The sequence below is a fragment of the Bufo gargarizans genome, chromosome 2 (genome assembly GCF_014858855.1).
Source record: "Bufo gargarizans isolate SCDJY-AF-19 chromosome 2, ASM1485885v1, whole genome shotgun sequence".
NCBI lineage: Eukaryota > Metazoa > Chordata > Amphibia > Anura > Bufonidae > Bufo > Bufo gargarizans.
This window is the reverse complement of record NC_058081.1, coordinates 535680230-535701570: the sequence shown is the minus strand read 5'-3', so window position 1 is coordinate 535701570 and position 21341 is coordinate 535680230. Positions and strand designations below refer to the sequence as shown.

General features: G+C 41.2%; 1 protein-coding gene across 1 annotated transcript in view; it reads left to right on the top strand.

The window, feature by feature from the left end:
- Positions 1-312: 312 nt before the first annotated feature.
- Positions 313-21341, top strand: part of HSD17B14 (hydroxysteroid 17-beta dehydrogenase 14) — a 63056-nt gene continuing 42027 nt past the window's right edge. The window contains exons 1-3 of the mRNA XM_044281533.1: positions 313-486; positions 8233-8268; positions 14652-14749. Of these exons, the coding sequence (XP_044137468.1) occupies positions 384-486; positions 8233-8268; positions 14652-14749 (237 nt within the window). The 5' untranslated portion in view covers positions 313-383. The remainder of the gene's footprint in view (positions 487-8232; positions 8269-14651; positions 14750-21341) is intronic.

Genomic DNA, 21341 nt, shown 5'->3' with positions numbered 1-21341 from the left:
TTGGTATTTGTGCAGCCAACATTTTGCATTTGAATCATGTCACAATCCACTGGAGGAAATTACTTCTTTAGGTGAAACTTTGCCAATTGTGAGCAGTGTTTTTTCCCTACATTTACCTGCTAGATCTTCATGCCCTCTGTGACCATATAACATATAATTACTTGAGCTTTACAATGTTTTGTCTGCTATGAGCTACAAACTGTGTCTGCAGTTCAGTACTTCCTTTACTGATATCAGCATAAAACTACACATCCCATCATGCCCTAGGAGCTGGAGCATGCCCAGTTTCTTTCCTGTTGGTTTCTACACAGGTCAGCTGATAGGAGCGTGACTACAACTCTGCTCAAACAATACTTTAGTGCATTTCATCTGTTACAGGCACCATGGCTTCTAGTGGACCAGAACCAAGCCTGCGCTATAACAACAAAGTTGTCATTGTCACTGGAGGTACAAAAGGCATCGGAGAGGCAACTGTCAGGGTGTTTGGTAAGAATTTACTGGTTGTTTATGCAAAAAAGCTAAAACTGGGGCAGATTTACTGATCCTGTCTAATTTTTAGAAAGTTTTATTACAGTGGCTGATGCTGGATGATATATCTGACGCTCCTTTAGACTGTCTAGTTTAAGTTTATACTATTAGTTGGTTAACTTTATTTGGGAATCATGCTCCAAAATTTTGTTGCAGGCTGCTGCACACCTCATTTTGGCAGATCACGCCCCTTGTAAGATGAATTGAAATAAGTGTCTAAAACAATAAATGTGGAGCAATACATGTACGCCAGTTTTTTGGCACAAATAAAGCCAGAAATATGGCCCATTAAGCAAGAATTGAGTATCAGAGCTCACAGCATCTGTTCACGATTTTTAAAAGCCAACAAAAGTTCCTTGAATTGTAAACATATTTTGTTGTGTAAAATGTAAAGGGAGGCTGTCAGCAGTTCTGACTATGCTAAACTGCTGACAGCACTAGGCAGTGGCTCTGGAGAGCACTATAAACTTCCTTTTGTGGAGCTTTTCTTATCAGGAGTAGTGAGAATATGAAGTTTCCAGATTCTGCTCTTGCACGTGTCTGATTAGTATAGCTCCATAAAAGGTATGCCTGTTTATGCAGTTCATGCAGTTTAGCACGGTCAAAGGTTCTGACAGAATCCCTTTAAAGTATGTATTTTTTCTGACATATTTCAAGCCCTATAGGGAAACCTCCCGACTTCATAATAATAAGCGGCCACCAAACTAGTACTGCTTATCTCAGGGAAACAGGATAGAAGTGTTGAAATTGTACTTTTCCCTCACACACACCAATTGAAGCTGTGACAGATTATTATCTCATGTACAGGTGAAACTCGAAAAATTAGAATATCGTGCAAAAGTTCATTTATTTCAGTAATGCAAATTAAAAGGAATTGCCTTAATGCAACTTAAAATTAGTATATTGTGAAAAGGTTCAATATTCTGGACTCAAAGTGTCACCCTCTAGTCAGCTAATTAATCCATACCCCCTGAGCAAAGGGGACCTCAAAATTCAGACTTTGGGGTTTTCATAAGCTGTAAGCCATAATCATCCAAATTATACCAAATAAAGGCTTGAAATATCTCGCTTTGCATGTAATGAGTCTATCTCATATGTTTTACCGTATAAGTTGGATTATTGAAATTTTTCGAGTTTCACGATATTCAAATTTTTCGAGTTTCACCTGTAGAAGGAAGCATTCTGCGTTGTCTTTCATTTTATTTTATACCACACCTACCAAACTACTACTACAAAAAAAATAAAAAGAATTTGCTCTATTAAAGGGAACCTGTCACCATAAAAAGCTGTGTAATCTGCAGTCAGCATAGAACAGGAGGAGCTGAGCAGACCGGTACACACTTTTATCAGAAAATATTCAGAATAAGTTTTATTTCATTCCTTTAAATTCCTGTTCATTCTGGGCTTTGAAGTCCGGGAGACGGTCCTATCAGTGATTGACAGCTATATGTGTATACACAGTCATACAGGGAAGGCTGTCACTCACTGATAGGACCGCCGCCTTGACTTCAAAGCAGCTCAGACAACATGTTCAATGTGACAGGTTCACTTTAAGAGTCCAAAACACTATAGTTATGTCCATTCTTCAGTTTGGCAATAAGGACCTACGGGTGAATAACGCTCTCAGTAAGGTACCATGTAATATTCTAACCCAATAGTCTCATTAGTACAACGTGCGCTAAACTAATCCTAAATAGTGTTGAGCGAACTTGTGATTTAAGTTCGGCGTCTAAAGTTCGGGTTATCGAAGAATCGTGTTATGGATTCCGCTACCACGGACCATAACGGAATTTAGAATTCATAACGCGATTCTTCGATAACCCGAACTTTAGACGCCAAACTTAAACCACAAGTTCGCTCAACACTAACCCAAAACTCAATTTTAATCTGAAATAACATTAAAGATGAAGTCAGAGGAGTCTAACTAGCAATGGATTCCCATCAGACACATATGATCATGGAGATATGTAATTCTTTATTTGGAGGAAGTGAAAGTTTTGTACAGTTCCATTTTTTGTAGACCTCAATAGGTTATGATAAGCTGCACTACTGCCTCCGATTGTGCAGAGGCCAGACTGTAAGAATATATTCACACACAGCAGATTTGGTGCAGAAATGTTTGCGTCTGTCTCATTCATGTAAATGGGGTGCTTGCTGCCTAATGGTATTGATTTTCACACACAGAATAAATATACAAGTGTAATTGATAGTGTATATACTGTGACATACTGTAAAAAAAAACTGACGGATCCGCCTGAAGATTGAGCCATATTGTGGCATCTTCAAACGGATCCATCCCCATTGACTTACATTGTAAGTCTGGACGGATCCGCACGCCTCCGCATGGCCAGGCGGACACCCGAACGCTGCAAGCAGCGTTCAGCTGTCCGCCTGTCCGTGCGGAGGCGAGCGGAGCGGAGGCTGAACGCCGCCAGACTGATGCAGTCTGAGCGGATCCGCTCCATTCAGACTGCATCAGGGCTGGACGGCTGCGTTCGGGTCCGCTCGTGAGCCCCTTCAAACGGAGCTCACGAGCGGACCGACGAACGCTAGTGTGAAAGTAGCCTTAGCAAGGGTAAAACCATATATCTAACATAGCGGCGTCCACATTAGTTACGGGCGCATACACTCTGGTGTTAATATAGCCATGATGAAAAAGGGCAAGGCCACATACTAAGTATATAGTAGATATAAGTGCCAGTGCCTCATTCTAACCCGTATACCCCGATCCCAAGCTGGGATCTGGAGCAGTCCGGTCTGGATGAATGACTTACCATCCAGGAGTGTGAACAAGCAGGCAAACGTCCTGTGGGAAATGAAGAGGCAGTAAGGGCATATTTATTAGTAGATAGATAAAAAGCAATATGTATGTGGTCTCAAGCCCCTTCAATACAAAAACTGTCTTTTAACATTACTAAACCATGGGTATACATTTGAAAAAGTTAATAAGCAATAAAATAAAAAGATAATTACATAGAAAAAAATTATATTTTATTAAACAAAAATAATGCAATCAATTCATTTTGGCCAGATGTGTTTAACTGCTGTCCAAAAAAAAAAAGAGAAATTAGAGGGGAAAAAATCAAAATAAATTGTCAACATTAATAATTAATAATGACATGAATAAGGACAGAAGAGGTATAGGGCAAGTCAATTTCTGAAAATCCCTTGGAGAATCTTGAATTCTACATACAAATATGTGGGGCGTAGAGTATTAAGTTTGTGGATCCAGAGAAGTCTGCTTTTTTTAAAGGGGTGGCCTGTAAAACGGCTAGGGCAGCACTAAGCCCGCCCATCAGTGCCGTTGATGTCACCGGGCTCACTGCTCGGCGGAAGCCTCCGTCTGGCAGCCCTAAGGAGAGCCCGATACGTCACTGGATCTCCTGAATATGCCTTTGCCCTGCGCGATTCAGTGCAGGGCAAAGGAGAGCATCGGAGCATGAACTGCTCCTATGCTCTTGTCAAGGGGCTGCCTGGGTGAAAATATTGGTATGTCCGGGTTCAGCTCTGAACCCGGACAACCCCTTTAAGGTGCTGACAAAGGGAATCCTACATGCCTCGTTTTTATTTCTAGGAGAGAGATCAACCCCTTACATTTTAGATACAGAGTCTTTGGGGTCATTTATTAATACCACCGTTTTAGACTGGGTGAAAAAGTGGATATGTCTGAGTTCACCTCTAAACCCGGAAGACCCCTTTAAGCTGACAATACAGCTCAGTAAAGTTGTCTAGATTCTTCTGAAATATAGTCAACTGCGTCCATAACCACGACAGCCCCACCAATGTCAGGGGGCTTGATGGTAACGTCGTGGTTATGGACCAGCTGATCCATAGCTCGGACCTCATCATTAGTTAAATTAGGAATAATTAGCTGGTAACGCTGTAAGCTACTCAATATCCCTCTTAACTAATTCAGAAAATGTATCCAATGCTAATGAGGAGACAGGAGGAGAGAAATCTGTAGAATTATAGAGATCAAAATCAGTCAGTCGAAATACTCTTTTATCAACTCTAGGCATATCTTTAGCAGACTTTGTGAATTAAGTCAGACTTTTAATGTTAAATTACAAAAAAACTGAAAAAGGTCTAGTTCTAACTGGAACCAATCATTGTGTTGGCTAGGGCAAAATAATACTCCTTTACTCAGCAAATAATCTGCTCATTGGTGAGTGAACACGATGAAATATTTACCAGTCTGTTCAGCTATTTTTTCTTCTGTGGTTTTTGCACTAGAGTCTTGTGAGACTTCTGGTTTCTGGTTCTTGCTGATTCTTAGTCTCCTGCGGCCTCCTCTTCTGGTGGATTTCCATCTATCTGTGAAAGAGGATCTAAAAAAGTAGTGGGTAAATCACGAGTTGTTTTAACATTATCCTTCGTTTTCATATGACGTCTATGAGGCATAGAAGTAAGAGTTTGATTCCAAGCATACACTTGGCCAGAAGCATAGTCTTGAGCATCCCCGAGCCATTTCCGTCACTTAGGAGGTCATTTATTAAGACCGGCATTTTAGACGCTGGTCTTAATATCCCCTATAGCTGGCAGTGGATCCTCGAGAGTTATGAAGAGGAGCCGGCCTCTACATAACTATGGAGGATCCACCGCCGCTTCTAAATGTAAGGCAGCTTCATAGCTGTCTTACATTTAGACAATTTTCTACGCCTAAAGCAGGCATAGAAAATGGTAAATGAAACGGGCCTGCCAATCCGTCCCCTTCCCCGCCCATGCCACGCCCACTTTTTTAGACCTGGTGTGAGCCGTGAAAAGTCATAGATTGGAACTTTGTGCCACAATCTGCGGCAGATTATTATAGGCATATTTCTGGTTAGTAAATTACCCCCTTAGTTTCCTCGATCAATACCCTCTAGAATCCTTTCTATATCTAATTTACAGCACCATTATAGCTTTTTACCATGGTACATATGTGTTACATTTAATAGTAAACCTAAAGGGAGTCTGTTTTTATTTTTATGCAAATAAGGTTTTTAGTGCACCACGGGCGGGGCGGCTCCGTTCAATGCAGCTGGTTTCACTGCATGATCGCTACTAGTTCCGAAATCTCAGGGACTGTCAATCAAACAAGAAGGGGGTGTACTGGGGGGCAATACTGGAGAAGTGATGGTGCCCCAAACGGAACAACCCCACCCATGGGGCGCTGAAAACCTTATGAGCACACAAATATACACTGATTGACAGCTTTCTCCCTATTACTGTGCATAAGAAAGCTGTCAATCAAAGGCTGGGGTTTGGGCAGCCAGCATATCCTGAATATTTTAGGCTCCTGCCTCACAGCACTACAGAGTATAGACACTTAAAGGCCGCCTTAAAAAATGGATAGAGGGTCATTAAGGGGTTAATATATACATAGCTAATAAGGTAAAACAAAGTGAGAAAATCTGGTAGTTGCTGATCCTCCAGTATGGCACAAGCTTACAGAGTGATGTAGTACATGGATACTACTACAGCTACTGATTATCTAATATATCCCTGAAGGCACTGACACAGAACACACAACCTTTTAGACACAGATTTTTACCTTTTACCTAGTTTTACCGTAGACTTCAAAGTGCACTTTTTTTTTTCTGTTTGTCAATGTTTGACAGATTACTTGCTGCTTAGCATTAAAAGGCGCACTTACTAGTTGGTTTTTATTTGAAAGACGCCCTAATCACTCAAACATGGGAGAGATGACGTGATCTGGGAAGTTTACTAGTTTTTACTAGCTGTCTCCCGGTCCCTTATGTTTTAGAGCGTCACCGGTCCCATCATCCTTCTCTTTCCTTTCAGGTCTGTTTTTCCCTCTCTCTCATTGCGGTATGCCGTCCAGCTTCCTTCACCTTCATGGCCACTGATGTACTCAAATATGCCCCCAACAGGTCCCTCCTCCTTTGGGTAATCAGAGCATCAATAAAGCCACATGTCATTATACACAATACAATGCCAATGCCTTGATTGATTGGTATTTCCACATTGCAAGTCTACTTTTACTGTTGCCATTGTGTACATGCTTTTAAAGTGTAACAGTCATGTTTTCATCAAAAAATCTATTTTAGCATATGTTACTGCTGCAGCAGCATTATGCATAAAGCATTATTTAGTTTCTTCACATACCACTGTTTTCCTTGAGTTTTTCCCTTAGTTACGGCTGTTTAAACATTTACAGTATGAGGACCTTCTCAAAATGGCTCCTCTGCCAGTTCTCTGAGGCCAAAACTGCTTTCCCTCACTTTCCATACACACTTGCTGCGGCCAGCAGCCTAATGCAGGCATGCATTGTGAAGGACCGCCCCTCCGTCTTCCTGTCTTCTTAGCCGGAGACAGATGAGCCATAGCAACTGTCTTTTAAGGGAGCAGTGGAAAGGGACAGAGGACATTAATAAAAGCTGTTATCATAAGGTAATTACAGATCTTTTGGAATCACTGACAGACTAACTCAGGTATACATGCCCAGCTCTAATAAACTAGCAAATAAAAAAGAAATATGACAGTTACACTTTAAAGTACTTTAAGTGATTAGTATAATTTTTCTATTTACAGCTAGTCCATAGCAGCCATTATCTGCGCTGACAACTTCTCTGTCACTCTTATACCGACAAGCACAGAATGTCAGTGGCCTCTATAGCATGCCATGTATTTAGTAGTACAGTGGTGTTGACACTATGGACATCTCCTTGTCCTTGAACAGCAATACCAGACACAAGATGAACAGTGTGTCTGAAAACAAAAGCAGATTCTTTTTTAAAGGGACACTTCCATGAAAATGTTTTTCCCATATATTAACCACCTATATATTCTATGTAATATTTTTTTTTTTTTACAAAAAACAAGGGGATGGTTTTCTCGATATCATTTTTGGAGCCATTCCATGTATTCTACTTCCTGTCCTGGCTCTTAACTTCCTAACATAACAAACAGTCTCGCTTGACTTTCTCACTCAGACCATTCACTGAAGCCAGAGAGAGAAGGGGGATAAGTGACGAACTTAGAACATCACACATTATACTGATAAGTACAGTGCTCTTCTGTGGCCATCTTTTTTTTTTTAGGTCTATCAGGAGAAGAAAAGAGCTGTCATATTGTTATCCCAATTCTACTAATCTAATATTGTACTAGCAGATATAATCTTCCTTTTGCAGCAGTAAACTGACAATGGGATCCCTATTTATATTGGAGTTTTATCTCTCTGTGTTGACTGCTACAGAAGGACTCTATTTTGTATTTAGTTTTGAATGGCATAGTACTGCTGAAATCAAAAAGAAAAACAGCCAAAAATTCAAAAATTTGAGATATATATTTATTTTTCCTTTAAATATTGTGTTTAAAAAATAGCTTGTTCTGCCTGATGTCACTTTAAATCTTGAACAGCACTTTTAAATTGTAATCAGACGTTCATTAAATCCACTGTGCTCAAACACTGCTTTACTAATGTGTACCGAGTCTATTAGGCTATAGGATACGCTCACCATGCCTGTCCCTATTATTACTAGCTCATTTGAATGGAAATGAGAAACATGTATTTATAGATTTCGCTAACATCTCAAAAGTAATGACCCTGCAAACAGCAGAATATAAGAATTTGGGATGAGGGAATACATTTTTGGCGTAATTAGTGTTAATATTTTTCAGTTGTATTCATCATTAATCAAAAGTAATGTGTTTTTTACTAACATTTCTTTTTTTCCTTTTTTTTATTATATGGACCCACAGTGAACAATGGAGCTTCTGTTGTGTTCTGTTCAAAAGGTACAGTAGCAGATTTACTAGTCCTGTCTAATATTTAGACGTATGTCTACAGGGCCCTTTACATGGGGCGAGAGTCCAAAAGATAATCGCTAACGAATGTTCATAGGAATACTTGTTAGCGATTATCTGGCGGTTTAAATGTGCCACCGATTACCCGATGAATGAGCGTTTGTGGTGTCACGAAAAGGATCATTTACCGACTGTGTAAACACAATCTGCTGACGGCAAACAACAAGTCAGTGTGGGGAAGAGTGATGGCATTAGAGATCACTGCTCCCCATACTCTGGAATGTAAATGCACCGGTCTCCTTCACCAGCGATCAGCAGATTGTCAGGAAGGAACCTTTTGTTCCCGACAATCTTCTGTAATATTGTCCCATGTAAAGGGACCTTAACTTTACGCCACCTTTTGCTTAGCTTACTTAGTGTGAACATTTTAACGCACACCCAGGCTCGGACTGGTGGGCCCCTGTGGAAGGTGGGCTCCAAGCCCCCAACCCCCTGCACATGTAGCATATGGCATGGTAGAATGACTGCACCACATATATAGCATCTCAAACAGCCTATGTTCTTATAAAATCTGGCTAGATTATTTACCCAGTTTCTTATGCATTAGGTGTCTAAGATGACCTGTAGGTACAGAGGCAGGCCAGGCAGTACCGTCTATCATCAGGGACCTGCCTTCTTGAAGTCGCTGCAGGGGACCTCATAAGCAATAATCTTGTGCCTTGCTGCTGCCTGCCACTGTGATGAATCTCAGCATAGCATTGACAGTAAAATACATTGCACTACATAAATAGTGCAATGTATTTTAGAAGCAATCGCTTATAAGAGTCCCCTTGTGGGACTATTAAATAGTTAAAAGGAAAGTTAGAACATTTTTTGTTAAATAAAAAATTCCAAGTAAAAAAATATGCTTTTTTCTATTGAAAAAATGCTTTTCAATGGAAAAAATAGCAAAAATAAAATTTCCACACATTTTGTATCGCTGCATCTGTAACAACCCACACTACATAATTATCATGTAATTTATCCCAACCGAAAAAAATGCCAGAATTACAGTTTTTTGCTTATTTGCCACCATAAAACAGAATAAAAAACGATCAAAAAGTGCTATATACTCCAAAAAGATCCCAATGAAAACTACAAGTCAACATTTCTTTAACCCCTTCACGACCCTGACATTTTTCACCTTAGGGACCACGCCATTTTTTGCAAATGTGTCACTTTGTCTTGATAACTTTAAAAAGCTTTTACCTATCCAAGCCATTCTGAGATTGTTTTTCCGTCACATAATGTACTTCATGACAGTGGTACAATTTGAGTCAAAATATTTTATTTTTATTTATAAAAAAAATACCAAATTTACCAAATATTTTGAGAAATTCTCAATTTTCAAAATTTCTATTTCTCTACTTATAAAACAGATAGGGATACCTCCTAAAATAGTTATTACTTTACATTTCCCATATGTCTACTTAGACCTTTAGAAGCATATCTTAATTTTTTTTAAAGAATTTCCAAAACCCAATTTTTAAGCACTAGTTCAGGTCTGAAGTCACCTTGTGGGGCTTGCATAATAGAAACCACCCATGAATGGCCCCATTTTAGAAACTACACCTCTCAAGGTATTCAAAACTGATTTTACAAACTGTGTTAACCCTTTAGGTGTTCCACAAGAATTAAAGGAAAATGTAGATGAAATTTCAATCCATTTTTATCCAGTAACAATGCAAGGGTTAACAGCCAAACAAAACTCAATATTTATTACCCTGAAACTGCTGTATGGGCACACGACAGGGAGCAGACGGAATGGAATGCCATATGGTTTTGGGAGGGCAGATTTCACTGGGATAATTTTAAGTTGCCATGTCACATTTGAAGACCCCTAGAGTAGAAACTCCATAAAAGGGACCACATTTTGTAAACTACACCCCTCAATGTATTCAAAACTGATTGTACAAACTTTGTTAACCCTTTAGGTGTCCCACAAGAATTAAAGGAAAATGTAGATGAAATTTCAGAATGAAATTTTTGGGCAGATTTTCCATTTTAATAAAAAAAATTCGCTAAAAAAGCAAGGGTTAACAGCAAAACAAAACTCAATATTTATTACCCTGAGGGGCTCATTTTTTTTTTGTATGAGATGACGGTTTGATTGGTACTATTTTGGGATGCGTATGACTTTTTGATTGCTTTTTGTGATGTAAGGTGTTAAAAAATAGCTTATTTTATGTGTTTTATTTTGGAAAAGGGGCTTTTTTTTTACTTGAAACGTTGTTTTTTTTTATAATGAAAAACACTTTTTTTTAAAACTTTTTTTACTTTTCATTTTTGTCGCACTCTGGGTATAATGCAAAAATTCAATGCCAGCATTGCTCTTTTTTTTCAACGCCCCTCTCAGAAACAGTTAATAAAAGTTAATCAGTGAGCTATGTGTATCCCAAAATGGAACCATTAAAAACTACAAATTGTATCACAAAAAAAAAAAGTCCTTATATAACTACAATCGACAGAAAAATAAAACGGTTATAACTCCTGGAAAGAAACAATGAAAAAAAATAATCACTTGGTCATTAAGGCCCTAAACAGGCTAAAGGTTTAAACAATCATAAAATCAGCAAAACGAGCAAAAGTGATGAATTATCGATTAGTGTAAAAGCATTGAACGACAAGCGATAATTATTTAGTTTGTTGTTCTTGCGATCAGTGACACATAAATCATCGCTCGGGTCATCCAGAATTCTACGAGTGGAAACAAGTATCATTTACAGCACAGGCGATTCCACAGTGGAATCATTACTCCGCTCCTGTCATGTTAATTGCGTATTAACTAAAAAATGGAGATTGCAAACCTGGAGGGAAGGCGGTCTTTTGTGGTAAAGAGGATGGAACTAAGGGTCTTTACACACCTTTTTAGCACACTCTTTTCACACCTTCAAGGATATAACACAATTAGTGATGACCGAGCATGCTATGCTCGGCAGATCCGAGTGCTCGGCCAAGTACTTTGGGTGCTCGAGTACAATTTAATACAATGAAAGTCAATAGGAGACCCAATCATCAAACCAGGCATTCCCTGCTCTGAAGAAGAGGGTGTCTGGTTCACAAAAAAAGGTTAGAAATTTATGGAAACCCCATCAAAATGGTTTGGAAACAGCATTAAGAGGATGGCTGGATGCGTCTTAGACTCCTATTATGTATGACATACAATAGACAACCACATAAAGGCTATATGCCAAAAGCCAGTTATGTGCAAGCCATCAATCTATCCATGAGACAGATAACAGGCTTAGTCAGCATACCTTACAATGGCAGCCTTGTGCACTATGAGATATTCCAAATGCAGCTCTCATCTGACTGAGAACCAGTAAACTTCAAAGTTATTTTCACAATGAAGAGAAGAGAATAGGTAGCGGCACTCACCAGTGTGTTGTTGCAAAACAGGTTACTTTGTTCCAATTAAGGTGCGGCAGTGGGCAGACAATTCTTAAACACGCATGTTGAGAAGACATGCGTGTTTAAGAATTGTCTGCCCACTGCCGCATCTTAATTGGAATAAAGTAACCTGTTTGCAACAACACACTGGTGAGTGCCGCTACCTATTCTCTTCTCTTGCGAATTTGACTACTTCCTCACTGTATGCAGCTGTGAACCACCGCTAGTGTGTAGATCTGCATCAGCCTATCACGAGTGTCAAGCTGTGCCATGCTATTTCAGGTAAAATGCCCATGTAATTGTGCCGCCCCGGTTTTGTATTATTTTCAAAGTTATTTTGCATCTGTTGGATGGCTTGGGTGGACCTGCACACCTAGATCAATATCATTAGGGCGACAAAAAGTTTTCTGATTGTCCTGACATAATATTCAATAACCTTTCTATACATTTTTGTCATGTAAAAACTAATTTGCATAAACATGGGCATATGGGAAAGACATGCAAATGAGCAGAATCTGCCTAGGATGATATCTGATTTCTGACAGATTGATGGATTGCACATACCTGGCTTTTGGCATATAGCCTTTGTGTGGTTGTCTATTGTATGATGTACATAATTGGAGTCTAAGACGCATCCAGCTATCTTCTTAATGCTGTTTCCAAACCATTTTGATGGGGTTTCCATCAATTTCTAACCTTTTTTTTGTCAACCAGACATCCTCCTCTCTTCCGAGCAGGGAGTGCCTGGGGTTCTCCTATTGACTTCCATTATGCCCGGGTGCTCGGTAGAACAAACGAGCATACCGATGTGTTCAGCCAGAGCACACAAGCACTTCATTCAACACTAAACACAATCCCTTTTTTCCAAACACAATCCATACAGTGAGTTATCGTTTAGTGCTCCCTGACAAACGATCTATTACACGATCACACTCACAAATTCTTCCGCCATACTCTGCGCATCTAAAGGGTTGTCATTCAAACATGAACGACTTGAATAATGCTCAGTCAAATCAATTATCTATTCATGCAAAGAGGTCTTAACTTGTTCTTGCTGCAAGACTATCCTGTTTAACCATTTTCATATATTCTTTATATTTCTCATTTGAGTGCACTTTTGTCTTTGACTGTATCAGAAACTATGCCTAAAACTGACAAAAACAAAAACACGTATGTTTGATTCCAGGTGAAATGCCTTTTTTAAATGCCCTATTAGGAGTTGATAGAAGGCATCTCTTGTCCTGGAGGACCCAGAATACCCATGCCTTACACAGACAGACAATTCATTACAATGGGAAATGTGTAGTTCTGTAGCCTCACTTCCCCTGTGGTGGTGTGGAGGAATTAAACAGTTGCTGTTAGCTTCTCACTTATGCCTGTATTATGAACGTAAGGGCTCTGTGCCCGTGCTGCGGACCGCAAATTGCGGTCCGCAATGCACGGGCACCGACCGTTGGGCAGCCGCATGTGGATCGCGGACCCATGCACTATTTTTTTGCGGTCGGGGGCACGGCCATAAACACCACAGAAGCACTCCGTAGTGCTTCCGTAGGGTTCCGATCCGTGCTTCCTCACTGCATCTTCAGATTTGTGGACCCATTCAAGTGAATGGGTCTGCATCTTAGATGCGGAATGCACACGGCTGGTGACCCGTGTATTGCGGAACCGCCGTATTCGGTCCGCAGCACGAAGCCCTTACATTCGTGTGCATGAGCCCTTACACTGGCCGAGGTTCAGCCAGATCATCGCTAACAAGAATTCATAAGAACGCTCATCAGAGCTGATCTGCCTGTGTGTATGCACTCGTTCATTGGGCAATCGCATCATATATGCAGGCACAAAAATCATTGTTTGCCGTTAGCAGATTGTGCCGTCTAATCACACCCTGCTGTCGATCGGTAAACAATGATTATGTATGGGAACGAGTGATGGCATTAGCGATAACTTCTCCCCATACTGTGGAGGAGATCTCTGCATGTAAATACAGAGGTCTCCTTTACTGACAAGCAGGTGATTGTTGAAAATGAACGCTTCCTTCCCGACAATCGTAAGGTTCATCTGCTGGTCTAATACAGCCCTAACACTACAGTTCATGACTGGGGGTTGTATCAATGGGATACCGGTGATACGTAAATGTATGACATTGGTGTTTCCTTTAGAAACTCCCTATATGTCACCATATGGCAGTGGTATGAAATTAGATTGTCTTAATTCAGAGATGCCCAACCTGCAGCCCTCCAGCTGTTGTAAAACTACAACTCCCATCATGCCCTACTATAGGCTGATAGCTGTAGACTGTCCGGGCATGCTGGGAGTTGTAGTTTGTCAACAGCTGGAGGGCCGGAGGTTGAGCATCACTGTCTTAAATAGTATAACAATTGTATCTTAATTAATGTTGAGCGAATCGAAGTCAAACTAACTGACTTCAATCCGAATTTCAGGGAGAAATCAATTCGCCACAAAGCCAAATTTCCTTGCGCTTCATGATAACAAATTAATTTTCCCGGAAATGGCAGTAAAAACGAACAAAAAAAACATACCTCATCCATTTGTGCGTGAAGAAGCCGTCGCAGCTATCTTGATTGAAGATACTGCACAAAATCTCGTGCAGCGTGACGTCACCGCGTTTTGCCAGTGTGGTGATGTCATGACGTGTGCGGGATTTCGTGCCGTGTCTTTAATAAAGATGGCCGCGACGACCTCTACGCGAGCAAATGGATAAGGTGAGTATATATTTTCTTTTACCATGATTAACCCCTGAACTGCCTTAAAGGTAGCCTGATCATCACTGATCACAGCATCTGAGGGGTTCAATGGTGGGGGCAGCGCAACCCTGTCCTAGCGCGCACTACATACAAAGAAATGCGCTTCGTGGCCACAAATTACATTTCTTTGTGAACTGAATTTTTCTGAATTTAGCTCATCGCTAGTGTTAATATTTGCAGAGGAGATGGCCACTGACCTTGAAGCCGAACTGAAATCCTCAGAGAGAGGAACTGCTATCTATGTCTCCTGTGACGTAACAAGAGAGGAAGAGATCAAGGTAACGGTTTTCCTAATTACAGCCTTTGTTAATTAACCACTTGCATACCACCACACGACTTTATCTGTCACGGCAGTAAAGCGGTGGGTTACATTACAATCTGCTGGCGCTGCAGATTGCTGTGATAGCGCTGTCATTAGCTGTGATCCTGGAGACCAGTCAAAGTGGTCTCTGAACATGATCTCACGGTAACAACTGTGAAGAAAAGCAGGGGCACACTCAGCTAAGATCCGTGATGATGACTCCGGATAGGTCATCAGTATCTGATCGGCGGGAGTCTGACACCCGGAAGCTCCACTAATCAGCTGATTGGGAAGGCATCGACGCTCCTGTGAGGGCTGCGGCCTTCTCCATGCTCGCCAAACACAGCGCCATACATTGCATACCCGCTGTGCATTCACTTCTATGGGGCTGAGCTGATCCTAGGCCACGTGACACATGAACGTGTCATCACTTGGACTAGGGAAAGCTGGGAGAAGGCTGCGGTTCAATTGCGTCACTGCTGCCTTCTCAAACAGCTGATTGACAGGGGTCCCCGGTGTTGGACCCCCACTGATCAGATACTGATGACCTATCCAGAGGACAAGTCATCAGTATTTAAAGGGGTATTTCTGTTCACTGGATTGGGTCTGCTTTGAAAGCATTGTGCAGGTTTTACAAATGTCTAATACACTTTAACCCTTTCAAGACCAAGCTATTTTTCACCTTTGTGACCAGGCTTAATTTTGCATATCTGACATGTGTCTCTTTATCTGCTAATAACTTTGGAATGCTTTTTATATATCTAAGCCATTCCGAGATTGTTTTCTCATGACATCCCGTACTTGATGTTAGGGGTAAATTTGGGACAATAACGTTGACCTTTATTTTATAAAAAAATTCAAAATGTACTGAAAATTTGGAAAAAAAATGTAATTTTCTAAATTTGAATTTCTACGCATTAAAGGCAACTAATGATACCTCATTAGAGAGTTTTTACTTAAGATTCCCTATATGTTTACTTTATGTTGGCATCATTTTAAAATTTACATTTTATTTTTTTAGGACGTTAGAAAGCTTAGAATTTCTATGAAATTTTCTAAACCGACTTTTTCAAGGACCAGTTCCGTTCTGAAGTCACTTTGAATTCCTTACATAATAGTAACCACCCATAAATGACCTTTTTAGAAACTACGCCCTTCGAATTACTCAAAACTGATTTCATAAACTATGTTAACCCTTTAGGTGTTCCACAAGAATTAGAGAAAAATGGTGGTAAAATCTAAAATTTTCCGTTTTTGTGCAGATTTTTAATTTTAATCCAATTTTTCCTATAACACAGCAAGGGTTAACAGAAAAACAAACCTCAATATTTTTTACCCTGATTCTTCAGTTTAGAAAAACACCCTATTTATGTTCGTAAACAGCTGTATGGGCACATGGCAGGGTTTAGAAGGAAAGGAGCAACATATGTTTTTTGGAAAGCAGATTTTTGCAAGAATGGCTTTTGGGCGTCGTGTCATATTTGAAGGCACAGTAAGAGAAGAAACCCACCAAAAGTGACTCCCTTTTGGAAACTACACACCTCAAAGAATTGATTGAGGGGTTTACTGACCACTTTTACCTCAGAGGTGTTTCATAATATTTAGAAATGTTTGGCTGTGAAAATGTAAATTTATATTTTTTACAAGAAAAAGCTCCAATTTTTCATTTTAGAAAGGGATAACTGGAGAAAAAGCACCCCATAATTTGTTACCCATTTTTTCCTGAATACGGCAACACCTCATATATGGTTGTAAACTGCTATATGAGCAGACGGCAGAATTCAAAAGGAAAGGAGTGACATAGGGGCTCATTTCTTACAGGATGGACTGTAGTTTTTAATGGTACAATTTTTGGGTATATATCACTTTTTTATCGCTTTTTATTTAATTTTTTCTGAGGTGAAGTCGGCTAATATTGTAATTCTGCCAGTGTTTATAAAAAATTTTTATGGGGTTCTCCATGTAGTAGATTTGATAAGATAATTTTATTCTGTGGGTTGATATGGTTATGACGATACCAAATTTATATGGTTTTATTTATGTTCTACCACTTTTATATCACAAAATATATTTTATTAAACATATTTTTTTGGTACCACCAAATCGAAGACCCATAACTTTTAGATTTTTCCATCAATGTAGCTGTGTGAGAGCTTGATTTTTTTTGCAGGACGGGCTGTAATTTTTACTGGTACAATTTTGGGGTCAATATGACTTTTTTAGCGCTTTTTATTTCATTTTTTAGGAGGTGAAGCAGGCAAAAATTGCATTTCTGTCAGCGTTTTTAATTTATATTTTTTAAGGGGTTCTCCATGTGGTATAGTAGATATGATAATTGTATTCTTCGGGTTGATACGGTTATGGAAACACCAAATTTGTATTGGTTGTTTTATGTTCTACAACTTTTATATCATAAATTCACTTTTTACAGCGTTTACCATGTGGGATTAGTACCATAATCATTTTATAGATCGGGTCATTACAGATGCGGCGATACCAATTATGTGTAGTTTATAAAAAAAAAAAATATTTTAATGTCTAATAAATTAGCGGATATGTGAAAAGGCTGTTTATTTTCTTTTTAATTTACATTTTCATTTTTTTACATTTTTTTTTACTTTTTCATTTTCACACTTTTTTTTTTTTAATTCCCACTTGGACCTTGAAGATCCAATGGGGCTGATGGCTGTACTATACTTTGCAATGCTCTTGCACTGCAAAGTATAGTGCTATCAGGTTTCCTGATGGCAACACTGGATGCCTTTGGAAGGCGTCTGGTTGCCATGGCAACCATTGGGCCGCTGCCATCGCTCTCTCCCTCTATTAACCCCATGGACGCCGATGCCGCGGCATCTAAGGGATTATAGCAGAGTGTCAGCATACAGCTGACACTTGCTGCTGATGGCAGCGGGTCAGGAACTGAGCCACCGCCATCAAATTCAGCAGGACAGCAACAGAGGGCAAAGATGTGGGCAGGGGCTCAGATGGGGGCAGTGAACAGTTAAAGCCAGGGGCATCAGCTGTCGCTGATTGGGCAGAGGGCACGGAAGGGGCTGGGCTGGCAGGACACATTAAAGCGCACAAATGGGGGCTCAGATCGGTGCAGGGGGCACAGATGAGGGGCACAGATGAGGGGCACAGATGAGGGGCACAGATTTGGGGAAAAGTTCAGCTAATGCCTGAAACCGGCATTTTTACACTGCTGCGCTCCAATTGGTTAGTTTGCATAGACTAACTAATTGGAGCGATCGCCGACAAGGGACCACTCTGATTGGTCCCTTGCCGGCATTACTGGACTTTGCACTGTCCCTGACAGCGGTAGGGCAGGGGCAGAAGCTTTAATCCAAGCGCTTTGCAGTGCTTGGATTAAAGAGCTGCCAGAACTTTTATTTAAGTTCTATCTGCGCGGATATGTGCAGATAGGACATACACTCACCTAAAGAATTATTAGGAACACCTGTTCAATTTCTCATTAATGCGATTATCTAGTCAACCAATCACATGGCAGTTGCTTCAATGCATGTAGGGTTGTGGTCCTGGTCAAGACAATCTCCTGAACTCCAAACTGAATGTCAGAATGGGAAAGAAAGGTGATTTAAGCAATTTTGAGCATGGCATGGTTGTTGGTGCCAGACGGGCCGGTCTGAGTATTTCACAATCTGCTCAGTTACTGGGATTTTCACGCACAACCATTTCTAGGGTTTACAAAGAATGGTGTGAAAAGGGAAAAACATCCAGTATGCGGCAGTCCTGTGGGCGAATATGCCTTGTTGATGCTAGAGGTCAGAGGAGAATGGGCCGACTGATTCAAGCTCATAGAAGAGCAACGTTGACTGAAATAACCACTCGTTACAACCGAGGTATGCAGCAAAGCATTTGTGAAGCCACAACACGCACAACCTTGAGGCGGATGGGCTACAACAGCAGAAGACCCCACCGGGTACCACTCATCTCCACTACAAATAGGAAAAAGAGGCTACAATTTGCACGAGCTCACCAAAATTGGACTGTTGAAGACTGGAAAAATGTTGCCTGGTCTGATAAGTCTCGATTTCTGTTGAGACATTCAAATGGTAGAGTCCGAATTTGGCGTAAACAGAATGAGAACATGTATCCATCATGCCTTGTTACCACTGTGCAGGCTGGTGGTGGTGGTGTAATGGTGTGGGGGATGTTTTCTGGGCACACTTTAGGCCCCTTAGTGCCAATTGGCCATCGTTTAAATGCCACGGGCTACCTGAGCATTGTTTCTGACCATGTCCATCCCTTCATGATCACCATGTACCCATCCTCTGATGGCTACTTCCAGCAGCATATTGCACCATGTCACAAAGCTCGAATCATTTCAAATTGGTTTCTTGAACATGACAATGAGTTCACTGTACTAAAATGGCCCCCACAGTCACCAGATCTCAACCCAATAGAGCATCTTTGGGATGTGGTGGAACGGGAGCTTCGTCCCCTTGATGGGCATCCCTCAAATCTCCATCAACTGCAAGATGCTATCCTATCAATATGGGCCAACATTTCTAAAGAATGCTATCAGCAACTTGTTGAATCAATGCCACGTAGAATTAAGGCAGTTCTGAAGGCAAAAGGGGGTCCAACACCGTATTAGTATGGTGTTCCTAATAATTCTTTAGGTGAGTGTATATAGCCGTATGGAAGTCGTGAAGGGGTTAATAAACTTTTTTGTACTGTTCTCTAGTAATATCTACTTACGTCTTAGTCTCCCTCTGCCTTATTTACACTCCTGCATCCCTTGGTTACGACCTGTCTCCTTTCTCCTGCTGCTGGTCGATCATGCTCAGTTTCTCTGTTCTGTGTCTAGTCCCAGCTCTGTGAAGTGCATTCTTTTGCACCTGGGACTAGCTCTGGTCGGGGCTTTTCTGCTCTGAACATCCAGTCTGCTGATTCCACGGGGCATGTAAAGGAGCTGTGCTCTACATCACCTGAAGCTGGCTTGCTGAATACACCTAAGGCTACTTTCACACTTGCACACTTGCGGCAGGACGGATCCGACAGGCTGTTCACCATGTCGGATCCGTCCTGCGGCTATTTCACAGCGCCGCCGGACCGCCGCTCCGTCCCCATTGACTATAATGGGGATGGGGGCGGAGCTCCGGCGGTGCACGGCGAAAGCCGCTGGACTAAAAAGCCTGACATGCAGTAATTTTAGTCCGGCGGCCTTTCGCCGTGCACCGCCGGAATGGGGATGGGGCGGCGGTCCGGCGGCACGGCGAAATAGCCGTAGGACGGATCCGACAGGGTGAACACCCTGACGGATCCGACAGGGTGAACACCCTGTCGGATCCGTCCTGCCGCAAGTGTGAAAGTAGCCTAACATGTAGCAGTAAGCTGAGGTTTTGTTGTATCTTTTTCTGTTTCTATTTCAGCTTGACTGTGTAGATCTTGCTCAGTGTCACTTGGTGTTTCCCTATCTGCTTCATCTGTTACTTGCTGTTTCAAACTGCTTTCTGTGTCTGTGTCTTGATACTGGTGTGTTAGCTGTCTGTCTGTATTTGTCTGTTTCTGTATTTCTGTCTGAGCCTGTCTGTCTTCAAATCTGCATATTTTAATATTAAAGAGGATTTATTACGTACTTCTGGATCCGTCTGCTGATTTACAACTGGGCTGCACATCCAGTGCGTTGACATCGACCTCTACCAATCTACACGCGATCCCGGCCGGGGGGGGAGGGTGACTTGCCCCAGGTGTCTTGAGTTTATCCTGGTTGCGACCCACCAGTGCAGTGAGTGGATTATCAATAATAATATTATCATCAATATTATTATTTTAATGTATTTCATTTTCTTGTCCCCACATGCAAGTCCCATGTGTTTGTGAGTGGTGCAACTTTTAACTTAATTTATTTTACTTTGATATGCGTGAGATTGGCGCTCACTCCCCCACGTTTTTACAGTAGCTGGTGCGACACTCGGAGTGGGTCCCTTCCCCTTGCTTTCCATTGTGTTGCTGATTCATTGTCTGCAAATCTTACAGTATGTTTTCCATATCTCTCTGTATGTATGTATTGTTCTGTCTTTCTCACAAACATCACATGACAGAGGATGCATTCTCCACTGTGTGTTTCAAGAAAGAAGCAGACCTGGAAGACGTGGGGTGCATAATTTAAAAAACAGCCACTTCCAAATCTGATATGTATCAGGTTAGTTTAAGCGCACCACATACACACTGTGGTGATGTGTACAGTATAGGTGCTGGGAGGTGTGTATATTACACCCAGATACCTCAGCTGGGTGAGATAATTGAAATCCAGAAAGCTGCAGTGGTTTCCGCAAAGTGTAGTTTGCTGGGGCAGTTTTGTCTAGATGTTGTTCTGGGCTGGATTTCATGTGGACTGGGGCATAGGTTTGGTAGTGGGATCTGCCAGTCCACACTCTTCCACTGCATGTATTGTCTTTTGCCTGAGGTGATCGCAGGTGAGGCCTGCTGCTGTAATCAAGGAGGGATGAAACAACCCTCTGTGTATGACTTGGAGAGAGAAAGGATGAGAGTCTCTGTGTGGTCTCAGCCAGGAGGATTTGTAAAGCCTGAAGTTTTGGGGG